General features: G+C 36.7%; 1 protein-coding gene across 1 annotated transcript; it reads left to right on the forward strand.

Moving 5' to 3' along the window:
- Positions 1 to 11,983: 11,983 nt before the first annotated feature.
- Positions 11,984 to 13,610, forward strand: CBG03278 (the record flags this gene model as incomplete). Its single annotated transcript, XM_002631377.1, has 2 exons — positions 11,984 to 12,103; positions 13,473 to 13,610. The coding sequence occupies 2 exons, from the start codon at positions 11,984 to 11,986 to the stop codon at positions 13,608 to 13,610; spliced, it is 258 nt and encodes an 85-aa protein (XP_002631423.1).
- Positions 13,611 to 15,878: the final 2,268 nt, after the last annotated feature.

The following is a 15,878-nucleotide window of genomic DNA, read 5'->3' on the forward strand; positions in this document are numbered from 1 at the left end:
ATACTTCTATGGAGGTAATCCAGTGGAAAATAGGGAAATGGAAGAAGAATACAGACGGATTAGAATGGATTACAAGAAAGGAGAAAAATGAGAATTCTGATGATGATCATCGTGGTGGGGGTGGAGGTGGAGGTGAAGAATTATACTTCTTCCCAGAAGTAAATTCCTTGGCTTTTTTTCTTAAAATTTGGCTCAATCATGCTGAATCACAAGATTATTGTCTTTCCATGAGAAATCTGATTACCGATAAACTCTAATAGAAGGGCCTCTCATTTTTCACTGTGAGCTGATTTTTCTCAGTACTTGTCAAAGATATCAAAAAGTTGTCAACTGACAAATTGTTTATCGTAATATCACAAACATTTGATCAGTTGACAGTTTTACGATAATTTTCTCAGGAAACGAGATAAATTAGTTAAACAGTGGGGGCCCTTCTATTATTGGTTAAAGGGCCAAACCCAAAAACTTTGTTTCTCACATTATCCGGATTATTGTCACAAGTGCTGCTTTAAAGTATATTAGGTTGGCGGGAAAGTCTTTGTCACTTTTTCAATAGTTTATTTCTCAAAGAAAAAATAACCGAATAATTAATTATATTGTCCATCATTATCAACAACATGTCTCCAACGTTCCCTCAATTTATGGATTCCATTGCGGTAGAATCCAGCCGGGCGTGAGGCAACGTATTGTTTGAGTGCCGCTTCGACCGCTCCACGGGAATTGAAGCTTCTTCCTTCGAAGGCACGTGTCATATCGCCAAATAACCAATAGTCGGAAGGAGCAAGATCAGGAGAATACGGGGGGTGAGGGAGAACATTCCATCCATATCCCATCAGCTCCTGCTTCACTTGTTTCGAAACATGTGGGCGAGCGTTATCATGTTGATAGTACACTTTCTTGTCTTTCAGGGCCGAACGGTCGACTGCTTTCTTGAGGTTTCGTAGTTGAGTAGTGTAGAGGTCTCCAGTTATTGTTTTGCCCTCGGGCAGAAGTTCCCAGTAGATGGGGCCGTCCACTCCCCACCACACAGAGAGCATAACTTTTTTCGGATGAAGGTCGGGTTTTGGGACATCCTGTGGGCTCTCTCCTTCTCCAACCCACTGGGATTTCCTGTGGTGATTATCGTAGAAGACCCACTTCTCATCTCCGGTTATTAGCCGGTCCAGCCATCGATCGCCCGCGTGGAGAGTGAGAAGAGTAATCGAATCGTCGACTCGGCGGTCAAGGTTGGCTTGAGTCAGGTGATGAGGTATGAATCGACCAAAAAGTTTTCTCATTCCAAGAGACTTCAAACCTTCAAGGACTGTGCTATGGTGAACTCCGAATGTGACAGCTAGTTCACGGCTAGATTGAAATGGATCCGATTGCAATGCGTGCTTCAGCTTGTCCAAATCCAACTCACGGGGTCTCCCAGAGCGATCCTTTTCATCGAGCGAGAAGTCATCTTTTTCGAAACGATGGAACCAATTGCGAATAGTATTGTAGTGAGGGGCATGTGTGTTGTACACATTCTTCAAGAAAGTTTCCGAATCCTTCATCGTGGTGTGAGATAGGAAGAGGTAAATCAAAACATGTCTGATGTGAATAGCAGTGGGAACAAACATATCGTTTCAATTACAGATGAGGAGCAGGGAAGGAGATGGGGACTTGTTTATATGGAAGGTTCTTATCACCTTGTTATTCACTAGAGTCGATATCATACACAGCCTCCATATACGAGAACAGTGATTAAACAAACAGAGTGACAAAGACTTTCCCGCCAACCTAATAAATTGTTTTATTAAAAATCTAACCAACAACAGGCAGATAATCCTATGAATTTTTGAATCCAAAATTCGTAACAATTCGCCTTGTGATACAGTTCAAAATTCCGTTCCAGCTACAATAGAAAAATATCGAAAAATTGTTATGGTTGATTATTTTGGCAAAGATGGGATTAGGTTATACGAAACGAGAGAGCGAGAGACGCAGACATGGAGAGTAAGGTGTCTAAAAAGCACGAACCGAACTGAGGATTATTCCATTCTTTTGTGTTTGCCGAAAACGGCTGGGGAATAAACAAAATAAACAACCTTTTTGAAACAACATAGGGAAAATCATTTGTGGATGAGAGAGGGAGAAAATGAGGTGTGTTTAAAGGGAACTTTGATTCCAAAATAAAGGTCAAACTATAAACATTTGAGTTTCGAGCAATGATACATGAAAAACATGATTGCTGGAAAAAAGTTGCCTTCGAAAAATCTCCATCGGTATAACTAGTAAAAACTCGATGAGATGTTTGCTGTTGTATTAAATCTATAGAAAATTATAGAGTACTTTGAGGAATATTTTTTTGAAAGCTTTTTAGGAAGTCAGAGAAATTATGATTAAATGGTTAGATAGAACCAATGTTTCGGAACTTTTGAAAAAATCAACAACCTCTAAAACTTTCCACTCACATTTACCTAGTCGAACCTCTGTTTTAAACCACCCACACCGACAAAAAAAGGGGTTTCCAAATTTCATCCAGTTGACCTTTTCGATCCAACCTTTAACCGACAAAATTGTAACGATATCCGTTTGAAATTGGTGTTGACTGGGACATTAAAAACGGATAAAACCAGTTTCCGGGCGAGGCAGGAGAGGTCAGAGAACTCTATTTCCTCTCAATAATTTTTTTCATTGAAACTGAAATTCAGTCACTGAATCCTATAATGTACAATAAGAAAAAGAAAATACGTATTGAAAATTTTCGAAGAAAAAACACTACTATTTCCATTCATCAAATTATCCAATTATGCCATTGGATTGAGGAGAAAAGGTCTATTACACCACGAGGAAAAGGATACAATAGAGGATCAGCTGGAAACCTGTCTGAACGAAAATAGTGTTGGATTTGAGGGAGACGCAGAGACAACTGAGAATAGTTTTTTGTACAAAAGATCAGTAGAATACAGTAGAATGAAGCTGCCTTTTCACTGGTATAAAACTAAAGTTAAAACCGAAAAATGGCAGAATGTTCTCTCATGCTGAGCCGATTTTTAGAGGAGGCGAGGGTGGGAATCATGATTTACATAATCCTTGCTACTGAACATGAGTTCTATGATCATCGTCTGATATTTTGGAAAGAAAAGCGTTCAAAAAAATCTGAAAGTTCACAAGTAATCAGAAATTTCAAGCTATCATCTCATGTCCGTAGGTTCTAGAGTTCGATTTTGAAAAATATACTGTCTGGTGTCAATTTTTTGGTAGGAAAATGTGACAATTGAACCTAAAAAAAGGAGATAAAAAATTAGAGAAAAGAACAAAATGAAAAAATAATTCAGAAGATCTGGGGAAAATGATGCGAAATTGGGCGATTTTTGTGTCGATTTAGGCACTCGTCTCTCCGGTTTCTCCGTCCTTGCCACCGAGAGCACGTTATTGCCTCTGAAAATTTGGTATTTTAAAATCAAAAATACACAAAAAATGATCTAAAATTTATTAAAAATGGCACAAACAGGCTCAAAATGGTCCAAAATTCACTAAAAAATGACCAAAATTTTGCTAACACAAACCACAATTGACCGAAAGTGGTCTAAAATGAACATTTAATCCATCCACTACCAAATCGGAAATCTAGAACCGTAGGGATCTCTCGAAAACTTTTTCAATGTTCTGGTTTCAGGAAAACAACCACATGGTGCCTCTATTATAAACCCAACAGACTTGGCCAACTCAGAGTTTTAATTTTTGTTGTTTGATTTTTTTTTGTGTATTTTGTTGGTTACCATGTCTTTTTTGCTTCCCTGTTGTAAAATAAGAACAACATGTCACATATCCGAACGCTTTCCATTATTCCACTTTGCCCTCCAAAGTGCTGTGTTTTTCAATTAAATTCCTCGTCCAACTCTTTCGAACAACAGAGCACAACAACAAAAATGTAATCATCTCAATCGCCATGTTAATCTAACTCCTAATATAGTTCGACTTTTTCAGTTTCTTTTCTTCCAGGAATCAGATTTCGCTCTGTTTTTTTAATCAATCAGAAATTTTCGGTATTCCAATTATTGATTTCAACGGATTTTCCATGGAACAGACTTTGGAGTCGTGCTTCCAAAGCGGTAAACATCTGGGAAAAGGGTCTGACCCCTCTAGCTAAAAAAAATTTTGCAGTACCTAAGTGGAAGAGGAAGTCTTCAATAAACTAAAATTTGGTTAGCACTCTATTCTCTTATTTTATTACCAACCCCTGTTCGGAGTTTTTTAAGTTCAAACCTTCTTTATAATATATGTACACCTAAATCTGTTTTTCATAGATTCCGAATCTTTCCAATCTTGCTCCGACTAACCCACTCAAAATGTTGCGAACATGACTTGCAAACATGGAAAAGTTCAACTCAACAAGTTTTTTTTCTTCCCATAAGGAACCCAGAGGGCATCCAATCTATCTCTGACTACCTGCTCTTCTCCGTTTGAATCACTGAATATTTGAATATTCATATTTTGCTCCCGTCTCTCCATGAAACTTCCACAAATTCATGTGATCTTCTCAGAGGTTTCATGAATCTTACTTTATATTAGCATAAGAATAACACTCTTTTCATTTTTTAACCTATTTCTCCCTGATTCCTCCAGTTTACTCATCAAATTAGCGTCGTCAACTCATTGGTTTTCTGTTGCAGGGCTCTGAAAAATTGAAGTGCTGAAAGCGAGTGTACGTGTTTTTCAGATTGTTTGTTTCTCTCTCCACAAAACAATTAAACTAATAATCGCAATTGGCTATAGAAGAAGAACTCGTCAACAACTAATTATAAATTCAGAAATAGGAGTAGTAGAGGTGACGGCATCTAGAATAAAGAAATTTGAGTTTTGTTGCCATTTTTGAAAATCATTCCTAGACACGACGACAACTCGATTTATTTATGGTTTTTTCCCAAAAATCATATTTGAGCTTCCTTGTTTCTTTTGAAAGTTTTGAAGTTTTTAGTATCGCCTCCGAACAAAATAATTAAAAATCAATAATTTAGAACTGTAGCTGACACAAGTTTGCAAACTTTTAAACTTTTGTATATGATTATCAAAAATCTGGATTACTCTCGTCTAATTTCAATGGGCGTTGCAGCCGAAAACTCAAAGGGTGGGCGGAGCTTGGGGCCGGTAGCGAAAACCTGAAAGGAGCTTGTATTTTTCGAAATTATTTTTTGGCCCTTTTCGGATTTCAATTCTGAGATTATGAGATTCTGAGGTTCTGAAATTCTGAAATTTCGAAGTTTTTAAATTTCTGAAATTCCAAAATTTAGAGATCATGAGATTCTGAAATTCTGAAATTCTGAAATTCTGAAATTCTGAAATTCTGAGGTTCTGAAATTATGAGATTATGAGATTATGGAATTCCGAGGTTCCGAAAATTTGAATTTATGAGATTCCGAGCTTCTGAAATTCTGAAATTCTAAAACCTGAAATTATGAGATTATGAGATTATGAAATTCCAAGGTTCCGCAATTCAGAAATTATGAGATTAAATTCTGAAATTCCGCGTTTACAACATTTTCAGAAATCCGCATTTTCATGGGAAAAAAGTACACCTTCCAAAACTCATATTCCCTACAAATCCATGTTCCTTCCCTTCATTGTTTCTTCCATTTGAGTACCGATATCCGTCTGTCCACCCCCACATCCTCAACGACTCCCAATATCCTTCTTTTGCCCTTTTCTTTCACTTTCCCTCCAACCCATTTTTATTTGTTTCTCTTTCTGGTGCAATCCATTTCAAGAGAGACGAAAAAACCATCAAAATGCTCCTCGGGCCATCTTTTCGCAATCTGCTCCACAATTCCTTTAATGGGCAACTGATGCCTCGTGAACCTTGTTGAAACAAATGAAATAGAGAGAAAGAGGGCGGGGGATAAAATGAAGAATTGTTGGAAGAAGAAGAAGGGAAAAATAGAGACACTTGAACAAAAACCGAAGAAGATAATCGACACGAAATCTCCAGAGGAAAGAGTAAAGAGCATGAGTTGGAACAAGTTGACGAATGGGTGGGGAGAAGAAAAATGAAGGAGAAGAACGTGTTGAAATGTGATAAATCCCAAAATGATCATCACTTCATCCTTTTTTTTCCCGCCTTTCCGTTTTGACTCTCTTTTTTGTTTCTTTTTTCTGGTGAACTCTGGACCTCTGGGATGAGATGGGCACACGGTCAACTTCATATAAACACTCCATTTGTCTCTTTTTTTGGGGTCAATAATATACTTTTGAATTATGTATCAAAAGAACTATTTTTAATGCTTCTGTACCGCTTGAAAATATTAATATTCTGTATTGGTTTGAGCTTTTTAGCTTCGTCAAATCTAAAACTCTCGAACAATTGATCATTCTATATTTTTACTATATTTATTCCCATGTTAAAGAAATTAGGTTTATAAAAATAGACGTAGAAAGAAGTGGGAGTGGTAGAAAAAGGTTAGAATATTTTACCGATTTGCATTTTTTGTGTGCTCTTCCTCTGAACTTTTAGATTTTTTGTTCCTGGAAAAATAAAGGGGTGTTTTTGTATATGTTCTATTTTCAATCTTGCCCTAGAAACTTCTTCTAGGTTACCAAAGTGGTCTAGAGAGTGTTTGAGGTGTCTAGCACACTTGATCTCTAAAGTCTAAATTTCGGAAAGTTCTCAAATCTTCTATGTCTCAAGTGAACAAGTTAATGTGTGTATTCTGAACTTTGAGAGCTTTTTTTACGGATGTATGAAAATGTATGCCTGAATTTTAGAAAAATAGTATTTGAAATCATAATTACCAGTCAGTTTATGCCCGGTAGGAGCGAAACCAAGTTTCGAATTCGAGACTTTTTCTGGGACTCTCAATTTTTCTTCCACCCACATTCGTTCTAAGGATCTACTAACTTTTTCCACGAACTACAGTGCCTTCTCACTTCAAAACATTGCTATAAATTTTTAGACCAAAAGAAAAACGATCGCTTGACTACTACCAGTTCACGAGAATTAGCCAGACTATTAAATTGTCCCACGAGAGAAAAGTTCTCGGAAGTCGTTGGTCTCTGGCTAAAGATGGTGCATTTTTAATTACAGCAATCTCTTTTTTCTGTGGTTTTGTTGAAATGCGGTTTTTGACTTTAGAAGATAATTGGATGACTCATGTTATAAGAAATTCCGTGATTATGAAATCTTCATGATTCCTTTTTTGTACATATCAATTAAATTTCCATTCCATATTTCAACATGGGATTTCCCCTAGTTTTCTGACCAGTACATGACCAGTACATCAAAACCAGGAACCAATGGTGCCCATCAAACTCGTTTTCTCGACTTCTTTCTTCTTGGTGATGAGCCCCCCGTGTGTGTGTGTTCGATGGAATTTAAAATTTATGGAATTTAAGTCGTCTTCTGAAGAAAAGGGAGACCCTTGAGGCTTCTATGACCCAACCCTCTGCAAAAAACCCGAGGTCATTTGACCTTTATATTCTAGCATCCCTCTAAAATGAAAATTAATCCAGAGGATTCATTGTCTCATCAAATATTTTTCCCCATCTCACACAGAATTCGGTTCCAAATTAAATGTTATGGTTTTTTTCTTCAGTCTAATCCATCCCATTCGTTTTCCTCTTTCTAGACCAATATCTTATGTGTCCGTGTCTGTAAAAATGAAAATCCTCTATTTCCCCCCTTTCCCTGGGCTTTTCCCCATTTTCAAACCCAAAAATGATGTCAGAACCAAACCGGCAAAATGAAAAAAAATCCTCCCCCCACATTTTTCCAAAAAAATGGAACAAAGACTGCAGAAAAGAAAACAAAAAGGACCTCTCAATAGTTGGATTAATTTTAACAAATTTTCTTTTTTCCACCCTCTATGTCTCATAAATAAAATAAACGATTCTTCTCCAACTTTTCGATTTTTGATCTTACCTAAAAATTTAAAAATTTATATTCCCCAAGGCGGAATCTTTTGTTGAATGACCTCGTCTTTTTTGGGAACTCACTGATTTCGTGATATGAATTTTATAGTGTCCATGTCATCTGAAAAAGCTCATTTTTAGTTCCTTGACGCGTTTCCATCATTAGAAAAAAAAAGTAGTTTTGTGCTTCAACCGTCACTGTGATTAATTGGATTAATTTAAGTCATTCTGAAGAGTTTTCTTTTAGAAATAAAAATAGGTGGTTACTAAAATTAGAATTCTGAAAATCACTCTAGTCATCAGAGGAATCCATTGAATAGAATTAGTGTCAATCATCGCCTTTTCGTGGAAAATTGAAAATTTCAATTTTGGAATTTTTGATTTTCACAATCCATCCTTCCGTAGTTTCATCCATTCATCTTTTCATAGATACAGTAAAACCTGTAATAGAAAGGCCTCTTAACATTTAACTTTGAGCTCATGTACCGTAAAACCTCTATTAATAGAAGGGCTCTCCGAAGGGGACTTGGAAAAATAGAAGGGCCGGTTCGTCTAATACAGGTTTTAAGGTATCTCGGATCCTTTCAAAGATTTGAAAAAAATGGCAATTGATAAACTGTTTACCATAAAATCACAAACATTTTATCAGTTAACATATTTTTGATAACTTGCATAGAAACTTGGAAAAATTAGCTCAAAATTTACAACATGGGCCCTTCTTTTGGCCCATACTCCAAGGGTACATCGAAAAAGGGTACATCACTCTTATAGGGTACATTGACTCAGAGGGTACATTGACTGATAGGGTACATCTGTGGAGGAGTTTGATAGGGTACATTTAAGCAACTCTCATAGGGTACATAGACGAAATACTCAAAGGGTACATCAAAAAATCTGAAAGGGTACATTGGTCTGATTTCGCACAGTTTTCGAATATTTGTAACTTAATGAGACGGACAAGTTTAATAACGAAGTTTCGGTCATTCATCGGATTATAAGCAATTTACTGATGCTCGGCGAGGTTTTGCAACGTGCTCCTCCTCAATCTTGAAAAGTACGCGCTTATTTCTCGATCACTTAGGGACGCTATTTCAAAACAATTTTAGTAATTTACCCGCAGAAAGCTTGAGCAGCGAGCTACACTTTTTTCTAGCCCAGGAAGATAAATAACTTCAAACAGATACAATGAAAGATACAATGTTCGTCCCTAAGTGATCGAGAAATAAGCGCGTACTTTTCAAGATTGAGGAGGAGCACGTTGCAAAACCTCGCCGAGCATCAGTAAATTGCTTATAATCCGATGAATGACCGAAACTTCGTTATTAAACTTGTCCGTCTCATTAAGTTACGAATATTCGAAAGCTGTGCGAAATCAGACCAATGTACCCTTTCAGATTTTTTCGATGTACCCTTTCAGTATTTCGTCGATGTACCCTATGAGAGTTGCTTAAATGTACCCTATCAGACTCCTCCACTGATGTACCCTATCAGTCAATGTACCCTCTGAGTCAATGTACCCTATAAGAGTGATGTACCCTCAATGTACCCCTTTTTGATGTACCCCCGGAGTATGGGCCCCTTCTTTTACAGGTTTTACAGTAATCTTTTTGAGATCAGCCTTTGAAATCCGTCCAATCTGCACTTGTTCCTGACGCCAGCAAACCCAAAAACATTTCTGTTCCCAAAAATTAAGTTTGCAGTCTTCAGTCTCCCACGTGACACAAAAATATGCCATTTTTCAAAAAATCCTCTCTCTTCTATGCATGTTTTTTGACAAAGAAAAGGGTCGCTAACGAGCTCACAGAGCTGAAATTGAGTTCGAGATTGTTTGGGTTGAAAACCAACCCAACAATTGAGAAAGAAGGAATTCTGAAAAAGGAGCCAATTCCTGTTCTTTGGGTTATTTCTGGCAGAATGGATCCCGAAACAACACTATTAATTCATTCGCCTACGTTTCGAGAAGAGTCATAAACCACCACCACCACCACCCTCATCATCTGGAGTAATGTAATAAATTCAAGAAAACATTGTCTATTATGCTCCACCAATGAGTCTCATATCTTTTTTGATCCCCAGATCCCCCGCAACTATAGTACTCTTTATGTTCGTGGAGTGTCCACTACTTTCTTCATTTCATATCTTCATCTCAGCTGTTCTCAAATGCCCCTTGGCTCTGCTCCCTGTCGGTCAATCCCTGAGCAACAAAAACATGTCATCAGTGTGATGATGATCGTGCAAATGAGATTGACTTTAGAGGCGCCGCCCACTTTCAAAACACCTGCTGTTCTTCTGTTCGTTTTCTGTATGACACTGTGATCAAATTTCCGTCTTGTTTTTATTTCGTGTAGATCTGACAAACGAAGTATAGTCATTCGATAGCATGACTTTTAGCCTCTTGTTACAATTCTACCTGGAATGTTATCTTCTATTTTTATAGAAGATGACTCCATTAAAAAATTTATTGAAGAACATATGCCGTCAAACCTCTATTAGAAGGATACCTTTAATGGAAAGGCCACCTCCAATAGAAGATCCCCCTTCAAAATGTGTTGTTTGAAATTAGAATTCCCGTACGTTTTCAGTGAAAAATGTTTAGGAATTTTAATATTTTTAAAAGAAATTTGTTGAAACACTCTTTTTTGCTCAAAAGCTGGCTCAATTTTGATGAAATTTACAGATTTTAATGAATTTTGAACAAGAATTCACCGATTTTTTTGATGAAAGTTTTGAAAAGATTGGCCGGAAGAATAGAAGGATCCCTTTAATGAAAGGACCCCTGTAATAGAAAAGCCCTCCGGAGGTGCCTTGGAACAATCGAAGGGCTTGCTCTTCTAATAAAGGGTTTGGGGTAGCCATGGTATGATGTAAATCAAATTGATGCTGACAATACTTTTCTTCTCTGAGATTCTTCCGTTCTAGTTCTCAATCTTTTCCATCCATACTGCTCGCTTTACTATATTAGCCTTCCTCCTAGACCTCTCGACGTCTCTAACCACTTTGGTATCTAGGTCACCGGCGACTGAAGCGTAGCATCCCCCAATTCCAAACTCGAAACGACTAATGCATTTTATTTTTGAATTGTTTAAGCCCCCGTTCGTCTAGACTCATTGCAAACGTCATTTCAATTCAAAATCATTAGTGAGTGGGTTGCAAATTAGGGTGAGAAATATTGCACAAATGGTATAAAAATAGTTAACAAATGGTATAAAAATAGCTACCTGTTTATAGGTTTGTTTAGAGAATTCACTTTTGTTTGAAATCCCAGCCAAATTTTGGAAGTAGATATTTTGAACCGAAATATTGACAATATGTTCTGTACGGCTTTCTCCAGTTTCATCCAAAGTTTCAGTCAGATTGGTTCAGTTTCTGAATTTTCGCGGAGTTTTTTGCCTTTTTTGACAGTGAGCTGAATAACCCCATTATATTTTTCACACCTTAAAAGTATCTTCGATCCTCTTCTCTAGTTCGCCAGGGTTTTTAAATCTAAAACGTTGGATACGAAAATCCTAGGTTCCTCTTTTTCTGAGGCGGAAGGTTTCTTAAAACTCCAACCATGTGTTCAGCTTGAAACTGACAAGAATCAGAAATCTTTGCTCTCTAAACTTGGTTTTCTGAACGAATGAAGCTTCGAAAATCCATAAAACAAAAATACCATCTAAGTACCACCCAAGAACAAGAGGTTCCCATCTATTTCATATAGCCATTCCACTCATTTTTCTTCTCATGTTCTCCATTCTTTCAACGCATATAACCAACAAAAATACAAACGAGCCAAAATGAAATAAATCAAATCGCCATCTTCCGCCTCGTCCTCTCACGTCGTCAACGAACGGCAGATGCGAATAACGACGGAAAGAAAGAAGAAAAAAGAAATGGTGACGTGTCATCATAGTGATTTAGGAGAGTGAGAAGTGCTGCTCAAAAGGCTCTCCTAGTAGTCTTCTTACTCATAAAATATGTTTTCACCTAATTTCCCCGAGTAGTCATCTCTGCTGCTCCATCAATGACTTCCCCACCTTTTCTTTTTTTTGTTTTTCTCCACTTTAGGCTTCATTGATATTCTAGAATTGTCTGGAATATTCCCCAACAACAAATTTCGACTTTGCAGAAAATGGCATTCGGAGGTCTTCTAGATGGTTTTCTCCAGGAGAAGTCACATTCACATGTGGCAGGATGTGGAAGGAAAGCATCGGCATTCAGCCAGCCAATGCGAAAGGATACTCTTTCAATGGTGAGTATTTCAGAATTAAAGGAGGCCAGACACCAAAAAAAAAAGTTTTCCTGATATTTTTCCTAGAGAACCCCCATGAGGGGTTGAACTCATGACAGGCAGCTCAGGGGTACAGCGCAGCTACCGGCTGAGCTACGGGGGCGCGAAGGCGCCTGCCGACCGATGGTCTACATAAGCGCGGCGCGATTTTGTCCCCCGAACTGTCCCCCGAAATTTTTGCTGTCTCGCCTCCTTTAAAGATGAAATTGTCAAATCAGTTAGTTACTTATCACTAGAGTAACTTCGGCTCTGTATGATTTGAACTTTATTTTGAGAATTGAATAGATTTCGCTTTTACCGTGCTTTTTAAATCTGATCATGCCCTAGAAAAATTGGGTCACGACCTAGAAAAATTAGGTCATGACCTAAAAAAATCTAGGTCGTGAACTAGAAAAAATTGGACCATGACCTAGAAAAATTGGGTCATGACCTAGAAAAAATTGGGCCATGACCTAGAAAAAATTGGGTCATGACCTAGAAAAATCTAGGTCGGGACCTAGAAAAAATTGGGTCATGACCTAGAAAAAATTGGGCCATGACCTAGAAAAAATTGGGTCATGACCTAAAAAACAAATTGGGTCATGACCTAAAAAAAAATCGTTTTTTATAATACTTTTTTTAAATACCAGATTTTTTTAAAGACCGGAATTTCATACTAGAGCCGACTTTTGTTCCTTTGCAGCATCTGGAGGCACTACGAATTGTTTACTAACTAGATTTCTATGGAAGTTTCCAAAGTTCCCGAAAGTAATTTTTCAATTCGAGTTCTGTTCCATTGATCCCTCATAACCCTTCGTTTCCTAGACCACACAAAACACAAAGTTCCTCGTGACCGGGTCAAAAGTTGGAAAATCCTTTTTTTTCCATTTTCTGAATAGGGACTGATGAACTTGACCCATTTTTGTTTGTGAGGTCAGAGAGAAGTCAAATTTCAGTCATATGTGCATATTCATGGAATGTTCGGCTCTTTTCTATTTAGTTTAGAGGTTCCAAAAATTTAGAGATCCGAAAAAAAATTAGAAGTCCTAAGAATAAAAAAATGTCCAAAATCGCACAGTACTAATGCTTTCAATTTTTTTTGGAACTTTCATTTGTTTTGGGACCTCTAAACTAAAAAAAACCAATTTTTCGAAGTTATTGTCTATGTATAACTAAATTTCTGTTTTGTGATTTTTTTTTGAAATATAATTATTGAATAGATTGAATTATCAGCAAATTTTACGAAGAAAATTTCCTTTATGAAGGAATCGACCTGAAAAAATTGAATTGATATAACTGAAAATTTATCGTCATCTGATACCAAAATTCATGTTATTGATAATCGTTTCAGTATCAAAATCGTGAAGTGCTGGCCAATAACCGAAAAGCGAGTAGCATGTCGATGGTTAATCACAAGATGAGTACATATTCTGCAGTTTCTGTCGATATCATACCAAAGTATTCTTGGCACGGATCGTCAGTTCGTTAGTTTATTTTTACCTTTGTACTATTCGTTTCAATTATTGACTCAAATTGCGCGTTTCGAAGAATATTTTGTTTCTTTTTTCGTTTTTTTTTTCAATTCCATTTCGTAACTCTTAAATTGCTGTTCATTATTGGCTTGTTTTTTTCTTCAAGTGCCTTTTCCGGGGCGTTAGCCCCCTCAAAAAAACTTGGGGTCTTTGGTGGTTTCTATCTAATTATCTTGTCTTTTTTGTTAAAGAACATCTCTGAAAATCTATTGTGCCTTTGAAAAGTTTGAAAAGTTTGAATTCTGATCATCCTAAGCACATCATTATTTTTCGACTTCCACCATAAAAAAGTGTATCTGACAGAAGAAGAAGAAAAAGCAATTTGATACATCTCTAGTTCTAGTTTTTCGAAATCTCGAAACATGACCAAAAAAGAACGATTCGCGCCTTTTCGCATGCTATCCACTCGAATTGTTTCTTTTTCTCTGAAGAAGAAGAAGAAGAGCTGATGCTTCTAAATGTCCCGTATGTTTGTTTAGAATTTTTGAGAAGAAAAAAGAAAAGAAAAGAGAACGACACAAGAAATTAGGAGAGAGAAAAAGTTGGTGAAAAGAGATTAATAGGAGTTAGAAAACGACTTTTCCGAGAAGATTCCTTCTTTTCCAACTGTCTAAATTTACACGCCTTCTAGTTGTTTTTTTTTTCATCGTCTGATGAAATTGCTTTTCTCTTTTGCCGAATAATTCAAAATTATTTGAATATTCCTAACTTTCTTTGTTCTTTGTCTACCAATTTTCCAAGAAAGTACTCGCTTTTTTTTTTAATTCTGAAGTCATTCTTGATTTTTGATTTCTCACTTTTCTCTCACGATTCGCCCACCAATAATGATATCTCCAATTATGTAGTTTCTGTAAAATCCAGCCAATTCTGAATATTCCAACAGAAGTCTAGACCCTCCCGCATTGTTGTTGCTTTCTGGAAAAACAAGTGATCTCAACTCTTTATACTCATTTTAAAGTTCCCAATCTATTATTCATGATTTTCAGTTTTGTTCTGTTCTAGATTACAACTGGGAACAAAAACATTGAAAAAAGTTTTGAACGTTTTTTTTCGTACCAAAATTTTCCCACAAAACGGGGGGCTCTGAAAATCTCCAGAAAGCAATATATTGTTTGCTTTCAGAAGGAAAGCTGTGACTGACTTGGTCATTTCATGAATTCCCATAAAATATGAACGACCGCTCTCTTTTTCCCGGAATACATACAACACACATCCGCCTTTGTTGTTGTTTTTGGTCAGAAAACCATGTTGCTTTTTTTGTTGGATAAGTTTGTCCGAATGAATAGCAAGGACTTTTAAAGAACACACATGAATTTTTGAATCCGATGTTCTGCGGACGTTAGGGGAAATAGAAGGGTCCTTGATCCGAAATTTGTCACATTCTGAGTGATTTGTGGTGGTATGTGTTGCATAATGTGTAAACTTGATTGGTGTCATGAGATAAGTGTCTACAATATTGTGATTGTTCGACATGTGTTCGACATTAAATTTCCAGTATCTAGTTGTAGACTGTATGACTTTTCTCTTACAGGCATTAAGAATGGCATTATTTTTTTTGGAATTATTCGTTTAAGAGAAGTCTCTGGCCGAAGTTTTTGTTTGGGATTTTTTAATTAAAATGTTCGCAAAGTTATGTATTGTCATAATTTTGCTACGAAAAAATCAGAAAGAAAGTTTGAAATTCCTGAAAACGCATTCGAAAGTTCTCATCGAAGAAGGTCGCTGAAATCTTAGTCCAAGGGCACTGTGTGCACTTTTTTTTTCCATTCAATTTTCCAAAATTTTTCGCTTTTCTGGTTTTTTCTCTATTTTCCAAAACAATGAAATATAACTTGAAAATACATACCTTCGGGAACATCAACTTACAGTATTTTCTCTATTAGAAGCCCGCCCGAACTGTCACCTTTGAGCCCAATTATCTTGGTTTCCATAAAAGATATCAAAATAGGTCAACTGATAAAAGATTTATCATAATAACACCAATATTTTATCAGTTTACAGATTATTGATATCTTTTAAAGAAACCGAAACAATCAAGCTTAAATTCAACGGATTGGCTGAAGAGGAAATAGGTAATTCAACATAATTTGGAATATCAGTTAATTAGTGATCAAGGAGGTTGTTTTTGACCTGTAAAACATTTTGACAATTTTATCTAACTTCAAACATCAATTTTTCAATCAAATGGTATCACCCGCCCTTTTCATAAATCCCATTTCTCTAGT

This window comes from Caenorhabditis briggsae (genome assembly GCF_000004555.2).
Source record: "Caenorhabditis briggsae complete genome, chrII, whole genome shotgun sequence".
Lineage (NCBI taxonomy): Eukaryota > Metazoa > Nematoda > Chromadorea > Rhabditida > Rhabditidae > Caenorhabditis > Caenorhabditis briggsae.